Source organism: Populus trichocarpa, chromosome 10 (assembly GCF_000002775.5).
Source record: "Populus trichocarpa isolate Nisqually-1 chromosome 10, P.trichocarpa_v4.1, whole genome shotgun sequence".
Lineage (NCBI taxonomy): Eukaryota > Viridiplantae > Streptophyta > Magnoliopsida > Malpighiales > Salicaceae > Populus > Populus trichocarpa.
The window spans coordinates 17,745,889-17,771,237 of record NC_037294.2 but is presented as its reverse complement, the minus strand read 5'-3'; the positions used below and the strand labels follow the sequence as shown (position 1 = coordinate 17,771,237).

Below are 25,349 nucleotides of genomic sequence, written 5' to 3'. Positions count from 1 at the left end.
GCGAGGCAATTATCAACAGAAAATTAGACATGAGGGTTGAGGGATGATGGATAGTGGTCCAAATAAAGGACACGCGGCAATTACCTCGGCGACACAATTTATTTCAGGGCCAGCAGTAAAAAGCTCCACGTGCTCGTAAAACAGTTGAAAAATCACGTGGAAAAAAAGAGAAGTATTGTGAGAATACTTACACTTTCTATAATAAAAGAATCTAAATCAATGACAAAGTAAACTATTATAAACTATTTTAAAAATCATTATTTTTTTTTAAAAATAATTTTAATTTTTTAGTCAATCTCCATCAATCCGTCCGACCAATGACGATTAATAATTTGAATTTAATAATTATGGTTTTACCTTTCACTGCAAAGTACAAGCAAAAGGGACCAAAGTGCCTTCTCTTTTTATATATATACTGTACTAGTTCATGAACACTTGTGAGCATTAGAGGCTAGTCATCTCACCTTCTCCCTTAAATACATGTCCTACAGCTAGTGCAATCAGTCATGGCGGCTTCTGTTTTACTGCTCTCAAGTCGCATTACAGCTCAAAACCCGTCCTCTAAACTGGATCTTGATGGTGGGTTTTCAAGGAAAAGCTCTGGTTCTGTACATTTTTTAAGGCCCTCTATTTGGAAGAACAACAATGCTGTTAAAGTCTCCTGTGCCATTAGCAAAGATAATGGGAATGCAGTGTCTGTTGCTGATTCTGTGCCTACCGTGACTCGCTCCAAGTCAGTCTTTAACTCTAACTCAAGCTCCATTTTTGTTATCTTTCAATTTTTGTTTCTCTTTTGTTCTGGCCTTGTTTTGCTCCTTCATGTCAAGATTACTTTTTTTTTTTTTTTGGGGGGGGGGGGGGGTGTCTATGTTTGTGTTACTGTGGTTATATATATAAAGAAGTTTCCTTTTCAATTGGGTTTCAGTTGAAATTGAAAGGGCTGTCGTTTTTCCCTTGTTTTGTCTCTTCATTTGTTGAATTTAGTGGGGTTCATGTTCTCTATCTGGTTAAAAATGGTAATTTAATCAAAATATTAATCTCCTTTGTGCTTTAAGTGTTTAAGTCGTTCATTCTTGCTTTCCTGGCACTATACTTTATTATTGGGATTTGATTTGCTTATTTTGGTCGGTGAGTAGTAGCTGCTGATCACTAGACCAATCCAGTTCTTCATTTCTTTTTATACTAAGAAATTAGAAGCTCGAAGGCTTGGCAGCTATTTGATAATATAGGTTAGATAATCCAAGATCGATGGAACCTTAAATCATGAATTAACAAGTCTATTTTCAGGATGCAACGGCACACAATTTCAGTGTTCGTGGGTGATGAAATTGGTATAATAAACCGGATTGCAGGGGTCTTTGCTAGAAGAGGTTACAGCATCGAATCCCTTGCTGTTGGTTTGAACAAGGATAAGGCTCTCTTTACCATAGTTGTCTGTGGAACTGAAAAAGTCTTGCGGCAAGTTGTAGAACAGCTTAACAAGCTTGTGAATGTCATAAAGGTTAAGACTCATCCATATGAACTTCCAAGTATCTCTGCTTAACAAGGCAAACTCACGCAGACGGAAACAGGAAACAACAATCATATCACGAAGAAGGGCAAAATTAGCTAAATTTCGCACTTTATTAGTGAATATATTTTTTCTAACGAGGTTTATAGTTTTTTAAATAAGCCACCTTGTAAAAAAATCATAATCTTAATTGAAAAAAGGAAAGACAATATAAAACTTAAAATTTAAAAAGAAAAAGAAAAAATATCGAAATTGGTTGAAAGAGCATTTTTCAAATCTAATTCGAGGCTTTTCTGGAACTCTGATTGGTAATAGTAAGCCGAACTCATGTAAAACCGAGCCTCTAAAATTATCTGATCAAATTTGAGCTAATTTAATAAAGCTTTTATTGTTAGATTATTTATTTTAAATGAATATGCCTTTTCTTGAATTTAACTATACCTGACTAGCACGTTAAAATTGCGACAAATCCCCGGGCTAACGATTCAACTATCAAATTCTTCGGACCCACCTACGTCACAAAATTTGGCAAAAACCTACAAAGAATTTTTATTGCCTGTTCCTTGCATTTGTTCTTCCCTTACAAACACGTTCTACTTTTTTGCCTAGCACACTGATAATTCTGATTGGATTTATCAGGTGGAAGATATCTCCAGGGACCCTCAAGTAGAACGTGAACTGATGCTCATAAAACTCAATGCTAATCCAAGTACTCGTGCTGAGGTAATAATGTGGTATTTAGTTTTAGCTATGTACACAAATTGTACACTACTCAAAATCTGTTTGATGTTTTATTTCTTTGATGACTACTCCAATGCAAACAAGCTAAGCAATTGATTTAACTAGTTCTCTTTGAGCATGTAGTTCTCCATTGTGTTACAGTTCAAAGATCATTTATTTTATTAGTCACCGCGCTTTCAGGTAGCTGATCTCTTTTTATTTGCTTCGAACTTCAGATCATGTGGTTAGTGGACATCTTCAGAGCCAAAATTGTTGATATCTCAGAACATTCACTTACTATCGAGGTGACTTTGATAGGATGCTTTGCCATTTTGCAATTTTTTCCTTGTTTTACATCCCATGGCTACGATGCTTAATGTTGATTTGAACTAGTGATTAGAGTTGGAGATCAGATGGTGTTGGTCTAGGTAGATGCCTGGAGGGTAAATTTTGTCAAGGCTTTTGTTAAAGAACAATCTCAACTCAATAGCTTAAGCTGTTAGGTGAGGTCCCAAGATATGATTTATATTATTTTCTGACACACCACCTCAAGTGAAAGCCCTTTGGGCTTGAAACTTGCACAGGCCCACATTATCTTGTGCTTGATTTTTATCAAATGAATGGGGGTGGTGAGATTCGAACTCGTGACCACTTTGTCATCAAGGCTCTGATATCATGTTAAAGAACCATCTCAATCCAATAGCTTAAGCTGTTAGGTGAGGTCTTAAGATATGATTTATATTATTCTCTAACAGCTTTGTTGGGGATTTATGTCGTATCGTATCTAATTTGAGAAACCTGTCTGATATAAAATTCTAGGCATTTTAGACGGGCACTATAAATTTGTCAAAGATTTTGTGGGGCAGAAGCCTTCTGTGCAAGAAACTTAAAAGATCAAAGTTAGAAACAATGTTAAGAAAAACTTCTTGCTGTTCTATAGCTACTCTGGAGTCCAAACCTGTTTAGCTTGTTTCCATGTATTTTGCATCCTCTTATTAGCCACATGAAATTGTGGTTTGACTGGTCGGTGTAAACTAATTATATAGAACTGCAAATCACAGAACAATTACTTTATGCGGTTTGCCTGAGGGCAAGCTAATGTCTACTTAAAATATGTTCTTGTTTATACTTTTTAGGGCTGAGATTGTGGTCTGCTTATATTATCTTCATGTCTCAGGTCACTGGTGACCCTGGGAAGATGGCTGCTGTTCAAAGGAATTTAAGCAAGTTTGGAATCAAAGAACTTGCTAGAACTGGAAAGGTACAGCCTGTTTCTTTGTGTTAGAGAGTAATATAAAACTATTCTTGGAACCTCACCTAACATATTAAGTTAATGTCTACTTAAAACATGCAGCTCTTTCCTGCACAACTTCAAATCTAAAATTGTCTCCAAGCATATTCAAACTCTGGAATTCCTTTCTCAAAACAATATTTTACATGTGTAAATGTCTGCAATGTTATTTCACACGTACAAGAAATAGAGATTCAAGTTTAACATTGATTATATTAAGATGATTTTTTTCAGTAATGTGGTTTGAATTTCACTCTATTTCTAGATTGCTCTGAAACGGGAAACAATGGGCGAGACAGCTCCATTTTGGGGTTTTTCTGCAGCTTCATATCCTGACCTTGACAGGATTCCATCTGGCGTTGCTCTTGATAGGAATTCTACTAACACCTTTGCAGGGAATGGAGACCTATCACTTAATGGCAGCAACACTTCATCCTCGAAGGTATAACTTCTTCATTTTACTGCCATTTTTGGGATGTTAATTATGTTACTGAACTCAAAACAGTTGTTGTTGATGTAAGATTGATGGTAAATATGTTGTTAATCTGAAGACAAAATTATTTATTTAATGGGTTCTTAAATTTCAAACAAGTGATATCTGATATCATCAGAGCCCACTAAACTTGTGCATGATTACATATTGCTTGAAGAAAACGTCTTTTTTAATCTACTCTTTTCACACTTTACCTACTTGTGTTCCAACAAGATTGTCCTTTGGATTTCTTTTTAAATGACCATGATGATGCTCACATGTAGGTTTGGTAGCCTGTGTGGGTTAGACGAAATACCATGTTTACTTGTTTTTTAAGTTTACGAGGTAGTAGACGAGCAAAATTCTATGTAGTTTACTTGTTTTCCACATCACAATTTTTCCCGTATTCCTCTGGTTCATGTATGCTGTGAGTTTCGGATTGGATCATCAGTATGCTAGACTGGATATTTGTTGATTTTTTTTTCTTTTTAATTGAAGGGTGATGTCTATGCCGTGGAGCCTTACGATGATTTCTTGGCAAATCAAGTTCTTGATGCTCACTGGGGTGTACTTTATGACGAAGATGTAAGACTAAGACACTCGTTTGCCTTTCAAAACCTTAAACTTTATTTTTAATCAGTAAACTTAAATTTATTTAGTTAAGAGTTATGAGGTATGTGGATAACTAAAGTGATGATGATGATGATGATCAAAATATTCAGTTCAAATGTGTTGCAAATTTTTTGAAAGGTTATCTTGACACAGAACTTAATTATGATTCAGATTTTTTACCCTATACCTTTATTTTCAAGTTCTTATCATAGTCAACAGGGAAAGTTATTTTTTTCCTTTGGTTCCATTTTCTGTATCACTAGATATATGAGCTAACATTCACCTGATTTGGCATTTAAAATGAGAAACTCAATTGTCCTTCTGGACTGGTAACTTGTTAACAGTGGTTTTAATTGATATACTATAATTGGCGAAGATGGTAAATGGTAGCTATATTTGAGTAGCTGCCTCACCTTTCATTCTCATATATTACAGAATTTTGATTGTTTGTTTGATTCAATGTTTCAGTCGAATGGTCTTCGGTCTCACACTTTGTCTATGCTTGTGAATAACTGTCCCGGAGTTCTCAATATTCTCACCGGGGTTATATCTCGAAGAGGCTATAACATTCAGGTAAGTATGATCATATTTATCATTCTGTTCATCCTAATTTTGATTATTTACATGTGTTGTATAGTTCTTTGAACTTAAACCTCTCAGAGTCTTGCTGTGGGGCATGCTGAAAAAGAGGGACTTTCTCGCATTACTACGGTTATTCCTGGAACAGACGAGTCAATTGGCAAGTTGGTTCAGCAACTTCACAAGTCAATAGATTTTCATGAGGTAAGGGGTGGTGACCTTAACATGTGATAAAAACCCTACTTTTGAGCATCTCATTTCAGTAACTACATGATCTCAATAAAAAGGGAAGAAAATGAAAATGAACACCAAGTGGCCTCGAAATCACATGGAAGTCGGAATTGCTATTATTTTATGTGGCAATAAGTTTTTTCTGCAAAAGTGTTTGGTAAAAACATGAGAGTCAGATGCACTCCAATCTTATATATGAAACAATATCAGGTTATATATGTCGAGGACCTGGATAACTAAATCTAGAATCTAAATCAATTATATCATATTTCTAGAGGGATGCGATGGTCTACGGGAGGAATCTTGTTTTTGTTAAAAAAATTAGTTCACTTCAATAAATCTTTTTTTGAACAATTTTATAATCTTGAAGAACAAAGTTTTATAAGCACTGTTAACCGTCCTACCCTTAGTCTATATTTACACTTAATATTAATTTCCCTTTTACCCCTAGAGAGAGATTCACTAAATATAGTGAAATATAAGATCCCAACAGATTTCTTTTTTTACAGATTCTGTAAAAAAATTTGTGACATTGTTGAATAATTGATTTCTTTCAATTGTTAAACTTTGCAGTAATGATCTGTTCTTGCAATGGTTTTTGTTATCTTTTGAATGAAATTTCAGTCTAAATTACATAATGGATGACAAAGAAGTTGGTATTTAATTCAGGTTCGCGATATTACTCACTCGCCATTTGCAGAACGAGAATTGACTCTGATAAAGATAGCTGCAAATAGTGCTGCTAGGAGGGATGTTCTTGATATTGCTAGAATATTTCGGGCAAAAGCTGTTGACTTCTCTGATCACACAATTACTCTTGAGGTAAATTTCTTTCCCATTTACCAACCGAATCTCTCATCTAGCATTTTTATACACTGACACTTAATTGCCTTTTCTTTTTGCAAGACAAACCTCAATCTTACTGTGATGATGATTAAGACATTAATCAATATCAGGATAGGACTTGGCTGGTCCTACCTGTTGTCTAGTAAAACTAAGATTATTTACAGTCTGCGTCAACTTAGGTTGATATATTGATCGAATGTACTCTTCCTAGCTTCTCAACTTATTTTTACAATTTGGTTATTGTGGCGAAGGGTTTAGACAAGCATTATTTTTAAGGGCTGGCAAACTGAAGAATCAGTTGGTTGGTCGCTTAAGGTCTTCTGATGAAGGTCTAGGGATGACAAGGAATTGGTGAATGCGTGGTGCTTGAAAGGATAAGGATGGCGCAGCGGAGATTTAATTAGACTGGTGTTTGGGGTTTTATTTAATGGTGTCCTGACTTGCAAATTTGTGAGAGTATTGCATCCTCAAATACCATCTCACATCATCCTAGTATTGGAGCAAATCGAGGTATCTGTGCCGAAGATTTTTGTTTTGAAAATCTATTTATTTCCATGGAGACTTAGACTATTTTGTATTTCTGGTACATGAGGCTTACCTGGCTACATAGTTACCCAGGGTTTACCCGCTCCTTGTTCGAACGGCGCAGGTCAAGTTTCCTTGTCATAGAAAAAATGTAAGATCTCTGGGGTTTGTGGCATGAAAAACATGACATTTCGTAGTTCTTGTCTTCCTGGATTTGACTAGTGGAGCAATACCTGCACAACATAGTTATCAAGTCCACCAGAAGCACCGTAATGCTAAAATCAATTCTTGAATGCTGGAGTTCAAATTGGTTGGCTGTTTGTCTCAACTTTTTGTAGTTAAAGAGCTCTGAAGGAATGTGAACTGGGGATGCCAAGATAAATGTCGGCATTAGTCTTGTTACTTGAACAATCTGCTAAAATCAATCAGTTATCAACTTGATATAACACATTACTGGTTACTTGCACTTTCCCGAAAGTTAATCTGGCAACTGAAAGTCCATTTCTTTTTGCATTAAAATCAAGTTAGAGTATTGCTTTAAGGATGCCTGTTATTGCACACTATTCAGGAGTTTCGCATTTATTTTTATGACAGTATTAGCCTCTCTCCGTGGTTTATTCCAAGCTCCCGTTATTTGTCCTTGTTGTTACTAATGCTCTAGCCATTCGAATCCATTTCAGCTTACAGGAGATCTTAATAAGATGGTTGCTCTGCAGAGAATATTGGAGCCATATGGAATATGTGAGGTATGTCTTCTGATTCTTGCTGAACCTGGTTAATTTCATCAGTCGCTGAAGTTTTCAGATTTTTTTTTTCAAGATCCATCTGGTAGTTCCATGTGGACTGGCCTCTTCATAATTATCTAGACTAAATCTTTTCAATCTGTTGATTTTAAGTTACCACTAGTTCAACATAGTAACAACTATGTTGTCTCAGGAGTGTTTGGAGCTGATTTTGTTTCTAACAGTTGTTTCATTGAGGGTGGTTTAGTCTGCAATTGTGTCGGATTTGAAGACACTAGTGATACAATTTAACTTCTTGCCAGAATTCAGTTTCATTCATGAAATGGAATTTCTTATCTTGTTTCCATCTTATCATTTAGAGAACTTCTTTTCTTTGTTGAAGGTGGCACGGACTGGGAGGGTAGCATTGGTGCGAGAGTCAGGCGTGGATTCCTCACACCTCCGTGGATTTCCTCTTCCATTATAATATTTAAGACTCTTAGTAGGTTCTTGTCAATCTAGATCATCTCAACTAGAGTTTCTTTCCCACTTTGTTATGCAGTTTCCTTTCCTACTGTCCCCTTTTCCAGACAGGGAATGGAAGGAAGAAAATTAAACCAAATCTTCCCGCGTCCCGGGGCTGTTGGAGAGCTGATCAACATGCATGTCGGGGCTCAGGTAGAGAGGTTGCTTTAGCTAGAGGAACTAATAATATCATGGTTCTTATTTTACCTCAAGGAAAAAGAATGGCGTGTTCATCGTACATTCGTACTGTTGATCCATTGTACCATCGAGTTAGAGTAATATACCTTTTGTCAACGCCTTGATTAGCAATTACAATGCAGTGAAGAGTAATCGGTTCGGTTAACAATTAAAAAGGGATTTACAAAATAAATAAATAAAAATAAAAAGGTGCAAATAGGAAATAGGCGCAGACAGATACAGAGAGCAGATGCATATTTGTGCCTGCTAAATACAAAATCATTGCAGCTGGAAAATGTTATGCATCTTCATGGCCCTTTTACATTAAACTCTATATACATTTCCTTATTTCCGGGAACTACATGTAATGTAAAGCAACTTATTCTCTCAACATTCCAAGAGGCTATTGCACGTTCCATGGGAGCAACGGTCCCTTTTTTTATAGATAAAATAGGGAAACCATTCATATATTATTGGTATTTCAAATATAGGTGAAAGCAGATGCCTCCTATAATTATATATCACAACTCAAGCATTCCTATTATCCTGCGTGATTATGGTTGCGTGATGGCTGCCAACTAGCTAGCCTCTGTAAAATGCAATCAAGCCATCTCCAGGTTTCAGTGAAAAACAGATGGCCCGCACTCAGAAATTAAGGTATTTATGAGAATTTTACTTCTCATAACCTAACCTGGTTTGAGTTTTGAACTGTAGTGACTAAAGTATTTGGTATTGCTTTTACGCTGTGTTTAGAAGTGCCTTTTAAAATAAGTTTGAATTGTAAAATCATTAATTTGATGTTCTTTAGTTGATTTTATATGACTTTAATACGTTGATGCTGAATATATATCTGAAATTTTCTCAATCCAAATGTATTTTTATAAAAATACATGTCACTTGGTCTAATCACCTGTGGATTCCCATTAAAATCAGCTTAATCAGCTTCTAAATATCTCCATTTTGATTGCCCTGGGAAACCTGACTTTGTCTTTAACTTGTTCAAGTCCCGTGGTTTCTGTCAAACCCAGATATCAAAAATCATCAGATGGCCAAAAATTCTTTCGTACACTCCCGATAAGAACCTTTTGCCAAGTTTCAGGTTTTCTACTCTCAGGGTGCTTTAGGACCAGATCTTGCCACCGTGTTCTATAAGAACCCTCACCTGGTCATTAGAAGCTTAAAGAAGCATACAATTCCTAATTACAAATTCATTAGAGACTCGCTTCAATATGATGAGAAGACCATTGCTGCTCTTAAACCTGGTACCGATATTTTACATAGGAACCGTCAATATACCAAGGCACCCAACATCAAGATTTTGCTAGATAATGGAGTGCCTGATCAAATACTGTTTTGGCTCCCTGCCTCATGCCTCAATCACTCGTTCAAATCTGGATGCGTTTAAACAGACTGTTGAGGGAGTAGAAGAAAAGGGTTTTGTTCCTTTGAAGTCTCGTTTTGCAGATGTATGTGAATTTGTTACGAGGAAGCCCCTAAATTGTTGGAACTATACTAAAAGAAGTTGAATCTTCCTGTCTAAGAACGGGAATTTCAAGAGAGAAGGTTGAGGCAAATATGGTAAAATGAACCTGCAGACAAGTTAATGTCAAGGAAATTGATGTTTGCCTCCAAGATGAACCTCGGTGGAAAATGTAACGATGACAATTTAGAACATTCTTTCAATTCTGTCTTCCTTTTCTTTTTCCCCTCTTGTTTCGGCTATTCGAAGAAATTTCTTTTATTGAAAGGCTTTTCTCTAATCAGTCTGATCTCCTATCATCAGTCTATTGATTACTGATCCCATACAGCCAATGAATTCAGTTGTTGTCTCATTGTTTTTCAAATCTCATGTTGGTAATTTTTCAATTAAAACTTGATACATATGCAAATGACGATATATATATTTTTTTTTAAGTTTAACGTGGATGTCTGGGTCAGTTTGCGTGCATCTCGACTAATCCCACGGGTCCTGAAGTTAACGACCATGTAAGCCTCTAGTGGCCATCATATAAGCAACCATGAGGCTCGAACCTGAGACCACAGAGGAAGCAAACCTCTTGGTCCCAAACTCTTACTACTAGACCACCACCTAGATGGTTTGCAAATGACGATATTACTCTTCCTCATGGTGACAGAAGATCTCCATATTCTGCATTTTTTGGTCCAGGCCAGGCAACAATACTCGGATGCTTGAAATTACTGAGTAATAAAGTTGCTTATGATACAATATCACTTGGAAAAAGAAAAGAAAAAAGACGAGGAAACCGAAAGGCTTACAGACAAACTCCTCAACTACGTAAGCAAGTTTATTTACCGATTCTCAATATCCAACGAGGAAATTGTCTATGTACGAGGAGCAATGAGCAAGATTTTATGATAATAGCATAGGACAGCGGTATATATAAAGTTGGTGTTTCAACCAAAGCAGGTGCTTGAAATGCTACAAATATAGTTACAAACACTCACACTATGCCTATATGATCACAGCTACAACGTAGAATATATTTTCGCGAGTGCCAATTGATGGCCTCAGACTCTTTTCTATCAATCTTAACACCTCTGTTCTTCATTAAACTTCCTTTGTTGCATCGGCAACAATAAGTTCATCCGGGAAATCAGTGTCACCTGTATCAGTTGGCAACACAATATCATCTTCAGTTGTGAAATGGTATCTCTCCCCAATAGCTCTGAGGAGCTGATGCACCTCAAACATTGTTGGTCTCTCCTTAGCATTCTCAACCACACAGTTACAAGCAACTTTAAGAAATTGGTTGAGTTCGTGATCGAATCCATTTCCAAGCAAAGGCTTGTCAATGGAAGTATGAAGAAGCGGACCATCTGTCAGTTGTCTGATCCACTCCACTAAACTTCCCTTGAAGCTTTCAGGGGCATTAGCAACATGAGTGGGCTTTTCACCAGTGATCAACTCCAGGAGAACCACACCAAAGCTATAAACATCCCCCTTGGGCGTTGCAACAAGTGTCCGTAGATATTCAGGAGCAACATAACCCATGTCCCCAAACTCCCCATTGACGAAAGTGCTCAAATGTGTGTCGATTGGGTTCATAAGTCTGGCAAGGCCAAAATCAGATAACTTTGGCTCAAAATCGTTATCCAAGAGTATGCATTTGGAGCTTATGTTCCTGTGGATAATTCGTGGATTGCAGTTATGATGAAGCCATGCCAAACCTCTAGCCGCTCCAATTGCAATTTTGAGCCTCAGGGACCAATCCATGTTCCTGATCTCAGGTTCCACTGGGTGCAGTTTATCATAAAGGGTCCCATTTTCCATGAATTTATACACCAAAAATCTCTCCCTCTTTGCTACACAAAAGCCCAGCAGCGGGACCAAATTACGGTGTTTCACATTCCCAAGTGTCTTCATCTCTGATACAAACTCTTTCTCTAAACGCTGAGAGTCTTGCAATCTCTTAACCATAAGGAAGCAACCATCAGAAATCACTGCCTTGTACATTGGTCCTGTTCTTCCGGCTCCAATGATGTTGTTATTACTGAAGTCGTTGGTTGCCTTCATGAGATCACTCAATCTCATTTTTGAAACCGATTTCTCAAACATGGAAACCTGTTGATAACAGAATCTTTGCTGTTAGATATTTTGTTGCGTCAAATAAAAAAATGAAATCATTGATGGGTTAACATGGCCAGAAAAAAAGAACAGAAATTCAATTCCTGTGCCAGAAAAAAACACAGTATATCCATTGAACATGATGAGCTAGATAGCTTGCCTTGATGCCTTTGGTTCCCTTGATGCTCTTTGCCCATCTGTTACCTTCAGGATCCTCCGCCTTCTTCTTAGCCGCTCCGCGAGACAAGTAGAACAGAAAGACACCAACAATAATTGATGTAAATGTTATCCCGCCAGCGGCTGATGCAGCAATTACTCCAACATGGGATTTCCTCGCGACAGCTGGACAGGTACTCAATGGCTTTCCACAGAGGTCCAGATTATTTGCAAAGCTATCAGCTGGGATGTTATTATGGACAAATGAGGGGATCTGCCCTGATAGAAGATTGTTGGTAACCGTAAATTCCTTGATCCGATCAAGAAGGCCAAGTTCCAGCGGAATCTTGCCTGTTAGCCGGTTGTTGTCAAGTTTGAGATCATTCAAGAAACTACAATTTGCAAGATTTTTTGGAATTCCACCCGAAAAATTGTTGAATGAAAGATCAAGGTTTGTAATATAGTGGATAAGATCTGAGATATTATCAGGGATTGAGCCAGATAGCTTGTTGTGCGAAAGATCCAAGCCAGTCAAGCTTGTGCAATTCTTGATTCCAAGGGGGAACTGGCCCTCAAGACCCAAGTCTGAAAGGCGGATATTTAGAACTCTGTTCTCGTCAGGGTGCCAGCAATCAATGCCCATAAATCTACATATGAAGCCTTCAGTATTGTTGTTGAAATTCCATGTAGTGTTCAAGTAGTTATTAGGGTCCACCAGAGAAGCTTTGATGGATTTCAAGCACGCTAAATCAGTCTCAGTAGCATTACTCACAGATATTCTACTACTCAGCAAAACCAAAACCATCCCAATCAAAATATGGGCAACAACCATAGGATTTTTCTCGCTCAATGCCATTAGCAAGGGGAAAAAAATCCTCAAACTTTCTGTCCCTGGCCCAAAACGGAATCTACAAAGTGAAGGGTTCTCGCTAAGTTGTACTACTAAATAAAACACTCAAACCCATCTCTATATATCCAAGAAAGAAGGTCTAACTACTCCACCAAAAACACAATCCAATTTTACTAGTGATCCACCAGAACAATATGTAATTTGGAAAAAGCAAAAGAGAAGTCAACAAACAAACAACCTCGAATCTTAAACAATCCACTAAAATCCCAATTCACTTATCTCAGAGATTCACTGAAAGAAAACAAGATTTGAGACATACCCAGATGAAGATGATGATGATGATGAAATGGAAGTGTGGAGCATATAAGAAGTCACCAAGCAAGAAGAATGCTGCAAGGAGAATGAGGAAAAAAATGAAGAGAAAGAACACAGTTATTATAACACTGAAAACGTGGAGATGGGGTTGAGTTGATTTGATTTTAACAAGAGAAAGAGGTAGGAAACATCATTTTTTTTTCCCCTTCAAAGAAGACTTTAATGTACAAGTCTTCTTGCTTTCCAACAACCCGAAGCACACACAAGGGTCCAAAGTGAAAAAAGTGAATGGAGAAAAGTCTTTGGTTTGAAAATTCGGACCAATGACGCGCAGAACTGTTCTAATCTGTGGAAAACTGATGAGTCGGGTAGTGGTAATGAATTGACTGTTCGACATGAAAACAAACCATCTTGTAATAACACACACACACACACACACACACACAGCCCTACTTTCTCTGGTTGCTTGCACGATGGGCTTGGCCAGGCATGAGTCATGACCTCTCCTCTAATAAAGTCACATCAAAACAATTTCTTTGTGCTAATGGGAAGTTGTGAACACTGAACTCCTTACGGATCAGGCAAGCTGTGTTGAATGAGTCTTTCCCCTTCAGTTAAGCCATTCATTCATATTCACTCATTAATCTCACCACAATTTCTGTCGCCGGGTTCAAACTGAGCACAGGGATAAGTCTTGGGCTAGTCCATTTCATATTCGCACCATTGACAACCTCATGCCATTATTTCTTGGCTACTTCTCCTTTTTAGATCACTAGTATCATCCTTGCTTTTTAACCACTAATAATAATAATAATAATAAAAAAGGAACTTGTGATGTTTTAACCACAGGATTCTTGTCAAAGTAGTGAGAAATAGAATATAAAATGCAAAGGAATTACTCTCACTAGAAAAATTATCATATCTAGCATGTGTTTCCAGTCCCTCGGAAAAGAAGTAAGGATATTTGACTAATTCCCATCCCGATAACATGGACTGGGTTGGATTTCGTGTCATATTTATAAACCAAACAAATAGGATTTTCTTTTTTTATAAAAATTATTTCAGTTTATTTTTATATTTTAGATCCATCTCAAATCTATCTTTACAAGTCTAATTGTTCTTAATTTATATTTATTAAGTTATTCTCCAATATATTCTTCTAATATATATTTTCTTGCAAACACTTACTTAAAAAACTCAAATCCCACCTTATTTATTAAAGAAATGTCTTGTTATGTTCAAATTTATTTTTTACATGATTTTTTTTTAATAAACTAGGTTAGGTTTGAATTTCTTGTATTTTCATCAATCTAGATGATGACATCTAACATTCAGAATTTATCAAATAATTTAAATGAATTGATGAATAAAGTAAGGGTTAGATAAATTTAAATAGATGTGCTCGTTTAAAAAATAGATTTTATTTAATGTAATATCGATATTTACTCTAAGAATTTCCTTCCTCCTGCAAAAAATTATTTCCTGCTTTTAGTCCAAAGAAGTTGAGATGAAAAATAAAAGCAGAAAAATAGTATAATAAATATATGATATTATAAGAACGAATTTGTCTCGTAACGGTACTTGAATTTCTTGATAATTTTTTATTGGTTCAATTGGTCATGGATGTGATTACTTTTCATGACTGTGATTGATATTATTGTGATTTTGTTTACTTTTGTTTCCTATAATAATTTATATCTATTTGAAGAATCTCGACAAAGTTTATGATTTGATATTTAAGAACTAAATTGAAAAAATAAAATTATTGGGGACTAGTTTGTAACTGTATTCATTGTAAAAAAACATGGACTAAAAACTTTAAGCTAAGAAATTTTTTTTGCAGGAAAAATAAAATACAGGAACTGAAGAGAATTTCTAAAAAAAAAACAAGAGATCAAGATATACCTAATAAAAATTTCTGGTTTTCAAAATTTTTATAAAATTTTAATTGATTTAAATGATTTTTTTTTCATGATTTGGTTTTTTTAATTATTTTTTTTCTAGTTATCTAGGTTTAATCGGTTTTTCAGTTTTTTTCTCATCTCTAATCAAGATATACATAACAAAAAATTCATGATGTAAAAACATGACACATAAATTTTTAATTTTTAAGGATGTGGTGATAAAAAAAAATGAAAAAATAAACATAAAATGACGTTTATTTACAGATCCGAGACAATAAAATTTCATATGATATTTTTTTATAACAAAGGCAGTTATTTAATAACGATGATTTCACTGTCAAGGTTACTTTCATAGAAAGTGGTTTTTTAAAATTATTTTTTAAAACTTTTATGTGTGTATTTATTATTAAAAAAGTTAATAAATAAAAAATATTTTTTTTAAAAAAATTAGCTTTGTTTTCGGAAAAAATATGTTCTTTCTATTTTAGACGGAAAAATATTTTTCAGAAGTTGTAAAAAATTTAGAAATGTCATGTTATTTACTGACTATATCAAATTTAGTTCTCTAATTTTTGATTATTATATATATTTTTAATTGAAACTTTTTATCTATCAGATTTAATCTTTATTCTTTTGATTGTTATTTATTTTATTTAAAATAATTTATAAAATCTTAATAATTGGATAAATATAATGGGATAAATCATCAACAGCTTTAACTTTTTTTCATTGTATTTTTTTTAATTTTTTAATTTTTTAATTTTTTATCTATTACACTTGATCTTTATTATTTTAATTATTATTTATTTTATGTAAAATAATTTATGAAATTAGATATATTTTTTAAAATTTTATTCTTATTCAAATTTTTTATTTGTAAGATTTATTTCTTATTATTTTAATAAACTTAAAAAACATTTATTAATAAGATGTTTTCCAACTTATTTTTTATTACATAACCAAATACTAAAAATATTTTCCAACTTATTTTTTTTATGATCCTATTAAATATTAAAAAATAATTTTTGTTGAAAAATCTATTTTCTAAAAAAAATCACTCTCTAAAAAAATTACTTTCCGGTAAATATAAAACATTGTTACAAATAACATTTTTTTCGACAAAAATACTTATTAATTATAATCTGGTCCTCTACGTTCTAACATTTTTTTGGCTCCCTGTCATTTCTTCGCGGCAATCATGGCATTGACTGCCATTGGTTGCGTGTCCAATCCTGGGATGATCAACTCTGCAAAGTGCAAAGCAATGCAGTTTCTCCTCTCTTTCCTCTCACGCTGGATTTCTCATAGCCGCCAGTCTGTCTCTTTATTTTTTTCTTCGAGACAATGAAATATCATGCGTGTGTTTCGTAATATAAAATTATTTTCTTTTTCATTTTTTATTCCTTGAATCAGTTTATTTATTTATTTATTTTTTTTATGTTCAATTGGCTCCATAGCTAATTGAAGGTTCAGACCCCATATGAATATAAAAGTCATCTCGCGATAAAAAGTATTTAATTTCAACACTATTAACATGCATGGTTAACATGAAGCCGTAGCGTAGACTTTGTATTTTAAAACTATTTTTGAAAACAATTATTTTTTTAATTTTAAATTAAATTTTTAGTGTTTTTAAATTATTTTAATATGTTAATATTAAAAATAATTTTTTTTATAAAAAATATAATTTTGATATATTTCAAATAAAAAACATTTTGAAAAACAATTGTTACTACAATATCAAACATATTCTTATTAGAGTGTATTTAATACTTTGATGCAGAGTGTTTTTTATTTGAAAATATAATAAAATAATTTTTTTATTTTTTAATATAAATACATTAAAATTATTAAAAAACACTAAAAAAAATATTAATTTTATATTAAAAAAATACTTTTAAAAAACATCTAAAAAAATAATCAGCACCCTTTTAAAAACCAGGTATTGAGTCAAAGCCAACACGTTCAGAGAACACAATGATTAAAAAAACTACTTCAAAAAACACAAAAGTTAATTGATCGAATTAAAAATACAAGAGTGAAAAATAAATAAAGTTACATCGACATGCATAGTAAAATCAAGACTTAATGTAAGTTAATTACTGGGTTTATTAGAAAAAATTAGAAATCACTAGGATTAACTGAAAAAATTTACAAAACATAATAAAAAACATAAGAATAAAAATGAATAATTAACACAAATACGAGAGTAAATTTAGGAGTCTTGCCTAAACAATTGTTCTCATATTCTTAAACCTTCTATTCTTCAGAAATGGCATTCCCATTTTTTATTGGATACTAAAAGTTTCAGTCAAACGACATGCTACTAAGTTTTAGTTAAACGACATGCTACTTCACTAAATTGAAATTTTTTTTTATTGGGGACTAGTTTGTAACTGTATTCATTGTAAAAAAAACATGGACTAAAAACTTTAAGTTTAGTATTTTTTTTGTAAGAAAAATAAAATATAAGAACTGGAGAATTTCTAAAAAAAATATTACTCTTCCTCATGGTGACAAAGGATCTCCTTATTCTGCTTTTTGGGTCCAGGCCAGGCAACAATACTCGGATGCTTGAAATTACTGAGTAATAAAGTTGCATACTTGCTTATGATACAATATCACTTTGGGGGGAAAAATAAAAAGAAAATACTAGAAAACCGAAAGGCTTACAGACAAACACCTCGACTACTTAAGCAAGTTTATTTATCGATTCTCAATATCCAACAAAGAAATTGTCTATGTACGAGGATAAATGAGCAAGATTTTATGATAATAGGACAGCGGTATATATAAAGTTGGTGTTTCAACCAAAGCAGGTGCTTGAAATGCTACAAATATAGTTACAAACACTCACACTATACCTATGTGATCACAGCTACAACGTAGAATATATTTTTGCGAGTGCCGATTGATGGCCTCAGACTCTTTTCTATCAATCTTAACCTCTGTTATTCATTAAACTTCCTTTGTTGCATCGGCAACAATAAGTTCATCCGGGAAATCAGTGTCACCTGTATCAGTTGGCAACATAATATCATCTTCAGTTGTGAAATGGTATCTCTCCCCAATAGCTCTGAGGAGCTGATGCACCTCAAACATTGTTGGTCTCTCCTTGGCATTCTCAACCACACAGTTACAAGCAACTTTAAGAAACTGGTTGAGTTCGTGATCGAATCCATTTCCAAGCAAAGGCTTGTCAATGGAAGTATGAAGAAGCGGACCATCTGTCAGTTGTCTGATCCACTCCACTAAACTTCCCTTGAAGCTTTCAGGGGCATTAGCAACATGAGTGGGCTTTTCACCAGTGATCAACTCCAGGAGAACCACACCAAAGCTATAAACATCCCCCTTGGGCGTTGCAACAAGGGTCCTTAGATATTCAGGAGCAACATAATCCAACCCCCCAAACTCCCCATTGACAAAAGCTCTCAAATGTGTGTCGATTCGGTTCATGAGTCTGGCAAGGCCAAAATCAGATAACTTTGGCTCAAAATCGTTATCCAAGAGTATGCATTTGGAGCTTATGTTCCTGTGGATAATTCGTGGATTGCAGTCATAATGAAGCCATGCCAAACCTCTAGCCGCTCCAATTGCAATTTTGAGCCTCAGGGACCAATCCATGTTCCTGATCTCAGGTTCCACTGGGTGCAGTTTATCATAAAGGGTCCCATTTTCCATGAATTTATACACCAAAAATCTCTCCCTCTTTGCCACACAAAAGCCCAGCAGCGGGACCAAATTTCGGTGTTTCACATTCCCAAGTGTCTTCATCTCTGATACAAACTCTTTCTCTAAACGCTGAGAGCCTTGCAATCTCTTAACCATAAGGAAACAACCATCAGAAATCACTGCCTTGTACATCGGTCCTGTTCTTCCTGCTCCAATGATGTTGTTATTACTGAAGTCGTTGGTTGCCTTCATGAGATCACTCAATCTCATTTTTGAAACCGATTTCTCAAACATGGAAACCTGTTGATAACAGAATCTTTGCTGTTAGATATTTTGTTGCGTCAAATAAAAAATGAAATCATCGATGAGTTAGCATGACCAGAAAAAAGAACAGAAATTCAATTCCTATGCCAGAAAAAAACACAGTATATCCATTGAACATGATGAGCTAGATAGCTTGCCTTGATGCCTTTGGTTCCCTTGATGCTCTTTGCCCATCTGTTACCTTCAGGATCCTCCGCCTTCTTCTTAGCCGCTCCGCGAGACAAGAACAGAAAGACACCAACAATAATTGATGTAAATGTTATCCCGCCAGCGGCTGATGCAGCAAATACTCCAACATGGGATTTCCTTGCGACACCTGGACAGGAGGAATTCAATGGCTTCCCACAGAGGTCCAGATTATTTGCAAAGCTATCAGCTGGGATGTTATTATGGATAAATGAGGGGATCGGCCCTGATAGAAGATTGTTGGTAACCGTAAATACCTTGATCCGATCAAGCAGGCCAAATTCCGGCGGAATCTTGCTTGTTAGCCGGTTGTTGTCAAGTTTGAGATCATTCAAGAAACTACAATTTGCAAGATTTTGTGGAATTTCACCCGAAAAATTGTTGAATGAAAGATCAAGGTTTGTAATATAGGGGATAAACTTTGCTATATTAGCAGGGATTGAGCCAGATAGCTGGTTCTGCGAAAGATTCAAGCCAGTCAAGCTTGTGCAATTCTGGATTCCAGGGGGGAACTGGCCCTCAAGACCCAAGTCTGAAAGGCGGATATTTAGAACTCTGTTCTCGTCAGGGTGCCAGCAATCAATGCCCATAAATCTACATATGAAGCCTTCAGTATTGTTGTCGAAATTCCATGTAGTGTTCAAGTAGTTATTAGGGTCCACCAGAGAAGCTTTGATGGATTTCAAGCACGCTAAATCAGTCTCAGTAGCATTACTCACAGATATTCTACTACTCAGCAAAACCAAAACCATCCCAATCAAAATATGGGCAACAACCATAGGATTTTTCTCGCTCAGTGCCATTAGCAAGGGGAAAAAAATCCTCGAACTTTCTGTCCCTGGCCCAAAACAGAATCTACAAAGTGAAGGGTTCTCGCTAAATTGTACTGCTAAATAAAACACTCAAACCCATCTCTATATATCCAAGAAAGAAGGTCTAACTACTCCACCAAAAACACAATCCAATTTTACTAGTGATCCACCAGAACAATATGTAATTTGGAAAAAGCAAAAGAGAAGTCAACAAACAAACAACCTCGAATCTTAAACAATCCAACTAAAATCCCAATTCACTTATCTCAGAGATTCACTGAAAGAAAACAAGATTTGAGACATACCCAGATGAAGATGATGATGATGAAATGGAAGTGTGGAGCATATAAGAAGTCACCAAGCAAGAAGAATGCTGCAAGAAGAATGAGGAAAAAAATGAAGAGAAAGAACACAGTTATTATTACACTGAAAACGTGGAGATGGGGTTGAGTTGAGTTGATTTGAACAAGAGAAAGAGGTAGGAAACATCATTTTTTTTCCCCTTCAAAGAAGACTTTCTTTTATGTACAAGTCTTCTTGCTTTCCAACAACTCGAAGCACACACAAGAGTCCAGAGTGAAAAAAGTGAAAGGAGAAAAGTCTTTGGTTGTAATCTGTGGAAACTGATGAGTCGGGTAGTGGTAATGAATTGACTGTTTGACATGAAAACAAACCATCTTGTAATAACACACACACACACACACACACACACAACCCTACTTTCTCTGGTTGCTTGCATGATGGGCTTGGCTAGTCATGATCTCTCCTCTAATAAAGTCACATCAAAACAATTTCTGTGTTAATGGGAAGTTGTGAACACTAAACTCCTTACGAATCAGGCAACTTGTGTTGAATGAGTCTTTCCCCTTCAGTTAAGCCACTAGTTTTGTTGCCCACACTTAGCTGCGGGTAACATCTACTATTGTATGCGAGTTCTCTAAATGGATTGTAAAAAAAAGAAGAAAAACTAATCAAGGATAGACATAATTCAGCTAAAAACTTAAAAGATATGTGAAAGTAGTTGAAGTGAAATGAAAACATATGTATAAAACTATTCATAAGCTTTTACAAAAGTAGATGTTTATATATGAACACGGTAAGAGCTGTAAAACAAAAGGAGGTACATATGGCGAAAGCTTTGATAGTGTCTTAAAACTTATTTGTTGATGAAGCAGAGATTCAAAGCATTGTTGATGTAGTTGTGTGTCTAAATCAGAGGTCCTGTGGAGTGAAGAAGAGCAAACAATCTGATCATGAGTGGAATAATAATGAAAGAATATGTATTCTGCAAAGATAAAAATATACCAATAATGTATTAACAATGTAGTTGTTATTAATCAAAGAACATCATGTTGAAGAGAAAACCTTATCCACAATTTGAAAAGAATATTCAGACTTGGTTGTGGACATTATAGCAGCCATTTCTTTGTTTCTTCATAACGAATGAAGATGATATTATAACTGAACAAAAATGGTAAAACAATGCACTCAACAAACAAAACCTACTGGAGGGGCATTTAGTGATTGGCTACGGAAGCTGTTTTAAATGTATTTCTACAAACTACAGTTTGATTTCAGCTTCAAACCAATACAATAAACTCAATATTATGCTAGGAGTGATGCATCATTTGAAATCCAGCCTTAGCCAAGACCAAAAATGCAAAAACAAAACTGTTTTTAAGAGTTGAAAAGAAAAACAAAATTTTTCATTATTTTCACTAAGCTACAACATCTGTCAAAGATGACATTCAATTCATATTTGTCATGATGGAAAACAGTTGTTCTAATTGGAACAATGATAATACCAATTAACACTGCCACATCATAGATCACATGCAACTCCTTTTTTTAATAAAAAAAACCGCAAACTTAATGCAGCCCTAGTCCAAAACCAAAAATAATCCCACTATTCCCCTCTATGCAATGGAAAAAGTATAATTGGTTTGCAATGAAAGACAAACAACCAAATCAATGACTAAGGGAATTAAAATACAATCTCCATATTAAAAAAAAAAAAACTTCATACAACAGACCAAAATGAAAAACAAAACTATCTTTAAGAGTTGCAAAGAAGGAGATTGTCAAAGATGACATTCAATCCAAATTTAGCCATGTTGGAAAACTATTATTCTCAAGGAATGAATAGGTTTGACGGATATCAGATCTAAAAGAATGATCAAAATAACATCAATAACATAACTCTACTTTGATAAGGTAAAATTATACATATGCCTCAAAACATCAGCAGTATGCTCTGGTATAAGTATTCCTAAACCTCTTTTTTTCTTTGGAAAAAGGAATAAATCAATGAGCTAAAATAAGGTAAAGATGAAACGAATACCAAAGAAATCACACATTAAAATCATACTTTAATCCTAAAAAAGACACAAACTTAACTGTCACGTTAGCTCAGCAAAACGAATACCTAAGAAATCAATCTTCACAGGAACCAAACAGAAAATTATTTGCGAAACCCACCACCACCACACCACACCACTGGTAAAATTTCTCAACATATACAATTCAAAACAGAAAAAATAGCACCACGTGCAAGGACAAAATGTGGAAGGCAATGCAAAACAGTCCTATGCTATGCCATGGAAAAAAGAGCCAGATGTGAGCCATGGCAGAAGAAATAGGTGTTAATAAGAGAACTGAGAAAGAAGTAAATAAAATAACAACCAAGAATGTGAAGGCATCAATTGGTAAATTTTATAGACAGCACAACACCTAATATTACAGATAAATTCTAAAAAGGAGAAGAAGAATAGTCTGGCACTTAAGGAACTGGAAGTGATAAATGAACAGAACTGGATAAGAAATAGGGATTTAGGACTTGTAACAATAGAAATTTATATAAACGACAGAGGTTTCAAACTAAGAAACAACCCATATAGATTCAATAGAAGGATGAAAGGAAAGCCTCAGCTGTGACCTGCATGCAACAGAAACCAATAAGAGTTGATAAATCAACCTGGAAAAGAGGAAGGCAAGTTAACATCAATTATTTTAGCTAACCTTTTAGGAAATCAACCACGGATTAAAACCAGGGTGATAATTGTGTAGGGACAGCGGGAGGAGGATATGAAAAGAAACAGCAGGTGGAAGTAAGAAATTCATAAAAGCAACAAATTAAATTAAAAAACAACTGAAAAGAAAGGGTCAAATCTGCAAGAGTGTGGAAAAAGAAGAAGGGCAAATCATGAGAAAACCACCATCGCTATATTAAGCATCCACCGAATTGAAATGCCGTTTCAAAAACGAATATTTAGTCCCTGCATTCGTTTTTAAAAATAACTTTGGTCCCATATTTTATTTTTCCTAGACAAAAGTCTTTAATTGAAAGTTTTTTTTTATCATCGTATTTTACAGTATCGTTTAGTTCTTTTATTTCTTTCCAATTAAGTTCGTTTAAAAAATAGATTTTATTTCATGTAAAATCGATATTTACTATAAGAATTTCCTTCCTTTTGCCAGAAAATTATTTCCTGATTTTAGTCCAAAGAAGTTGAGATGAAAAATAAAAACAGGAAATAGTATAATAAATATATGATATTATAAGAATGAATTCTGTCCCATAACAGTAATTGAATTTCTTGATATTTTTTTACTGGTTCGATTGGTCATAGATTTGATTACTTTTCATGACTGTGATTGATATTATTGTGATTTTGTTTACTATAATAATTTATATCTATTTGAAGAATCTTGACAATTTGATATTTAAGAGCTAAATTGAAACCAAAACATAATTGGGGACTAGTTTGTAACCATATTCATTGTAAAAAACATGGACTAAAAACTTTAAGTATTTTTTTTGTAGGAAAAATAAAATATAGGAACTGAAGAGAATTTCTAAAAAAAAAAAATAGACATCAAGATGTACATAATAAAAACCTCATGATGTAAAAACATGACACATAAATTTGAGAATATTTTTAACCTATGATTTACGCGCCACCATCAACCACCATTATATGATATTTTTATAACAAAGGTAGTTATTTAACGATGATGATTTCATTACCAAATAACATTTTTTTCGACAAGAATACTTATTAACTATAATCTGGTCCTCTACGTTCTAACGTTGAGGATTTGGCTCTCTGTCATTTCTTCGCGGCAAGCCGGCAATCATGGCATTGACTGCCATTTTCAGCAGTTGGTTGCGTGTCCAATCTTGGGATGGTCAACTCTGCAAAGCAATGCATTTTCTCTCCTCTTTCCTTTCACTCTGGATTTCTCATAGCCGCCAGTCTGTCTCTTTATTTTTTCCTTCGAGACAACGAAATATCATGCGTGTGTTTCGTAATATAAAATTATTTTCCTTTTCATTTTTTATTCCTTGAAACAGTTTATTTTTTTTTAATGTTCAATTGACTCAATAGCTAATTGAGGGTTCAGAGTTCAGACCCTGTATGAATATAAAGTCATCTCGCGATAAAAAGTAATTAATTTCAACATAATTAACATGCATGGTTAAAACCTGAAGCGTGGAGTTTGTATGCTTTTGTATTTTAAAACTGTTCTTGAAAGAAGTTAGTTTTTTTTATTTTAAATAAAATTTTTAATATCTTTGGATTATTTTAATATATTAATGTGAAAAATAATTTTTTTAAATAAAAATATAATTTTAATATATTTTCAAGTAAAAAACACTTTGAAAAATAATCATTACTACAATAATAAACATGTTCTTATTAGAATGTATCTAATACTATGAGGTAGAGTGTTTTTTATTTAAAAATATAATAAAATAATATTTTTTATTTTTTTTTATTTTTAATATCAGTACATCAAAATTATTAAAAAATATTAATATAATGTTTTAAAACACATCTAAAAAAATAAACAATTTCAATATCAATCACACCCTTGTAAAAACCAGCTAGCTGTTGAGTTAAAGCAAACATGTTCAAAGAACACAAGGATTAAAAAAACTACTTCAAAAAACACAAAAGTTAATTGATCGAATTAAAAATACAAGAGTGAAAAATAAATAATGTTACATCGACATGCATGGTAAAATCAAGACTTAATGTAAGTTAATTACTGAGTTTATTAGAAAAAATTAGAAATCACTAGGATTAACTGAACAAATTTACAAAACATGATAAAAAACATGAGAATAAAAATGAATAATTAACACAAGTACGAGAGTAAATTTAGGAGTTTTGCCTAAACAATTGTTCTCATATTCTTAAACCTTCTATTCTTCAGAAATGGCATTCCCATTTTTATTGGATACTAAGTTTTAGTTAAACGACATGCTACTTTTTTTTGTGTGGACCAAGAACAAGGCCACAAGGCCGAGGACTCGAGCTATTTTGGGCT

General features: G+C 34.3%; 3 protein-coding genes across 8 annotated transcripts; 1 reads left to right on the top strand and 2 right to left on the bottom strand.

Moving 5' to 3' along the window:
* Nucleotides 1–430: 430 nt before the first annotated feature.
* LOC7464592 (acetolactate synthase small subunit 1, chloroplastic) lies at nt 431–8,342 on the top strand. Of its 6 annotated transcripts, none has more exons than XR_008060216.1 (12): nt 431–733; nt 1,288–1,501; nt 2,150–2,233; nt 2,467–2,535; nt 3,408–3,491; nt 3,787–3,963; nt 4,492–4,578; nt 5,074–5,178; nt 5,266–5,388; nt 6,085–6,237; nt 6,513–6,771; nt 6,911–7,455. XR_008060216.1 is itself a non-coding variant. In XM_002316131.3 (12 exons), the coding sequence occupies exons 1-12, from the start codon at nt 507–509 to the stop codon at nt 7,993–7,995; spliced, it is 1,473 nt and encodes a 490-aa protein (XP_002316167.2). In that variant the 5' UTR covers nt 431–506; the 3' UTR covers nt 7,996–8,342. The 6 variants fall into 6 exon arrangements, 4 of the variants coding, with proteins under 4 accessions (XP_002316167.2, XP_024465694.1, XP_052312028.1 ...); XR_002984078.2 differs by having other exon boundaries at nt 6,880–7,455; XM_002316131.3 differs by lacking the exons at nt 6,513–6,771; nt 6,911–7,455 and adding exons at nt 7,467–7,532; nt 7,912–8,342.
* Nucleotides 8,343–10,579: 2,237 nt separating this feature from the next.
* LOC112328945 (probably inactive leucine-rich repeat receptor-like protein kinase At5g48380) lies at nt 10,580–20,242 on the bottom strand. Its single transcript, XM_024610503.2, has 3 exons — nt 19,155–20,242; nt 17,968–18,993; nt 10,580–10,767 (listed from the first exon to the last, which is right to left on the bottom strand). The coding sequence occupies exons 1-2, from the start codon at nt 20,004–20,006 to the stop codon at nt 17,980–17,982; spliced, it is 1,866 nt and encodes a 621-aa protein (XP_024466271.2). The 5' UTR covers nt 20,007–20,242; the 3' UTR covers nt 10,580–10,767; nt 17,968–17,979.
* LOC7464590 (probably inactive leucine-rich repeat receptor-like protein kinase At5g48380) lies at nt 10,580–20,363 on the bottom strand. Its single transcript, XM_024610946.2, has 3 exons — nt 20,239–20,363; nt 11,957–13,040; nt 10,580–11,793 (listed from the first exon to the last, which is right to left on the bottom strand). The coding sequence occupies exons 2-3, from the start codon at nt 12,806–12,808 to the stop codon at nt 10,780–10,782; spliced, it is 1,866 nt and encodes a 621-aa protein (XP_024466714.1). The 5' UTR covers nt 12,809–13,040; nt 20,239–20,363; the 3' UTR covers nt 10,580–10,779.
* Between the last annotated feature and the right edge of the window lie 4,986 nt (nt 20,364–25,349).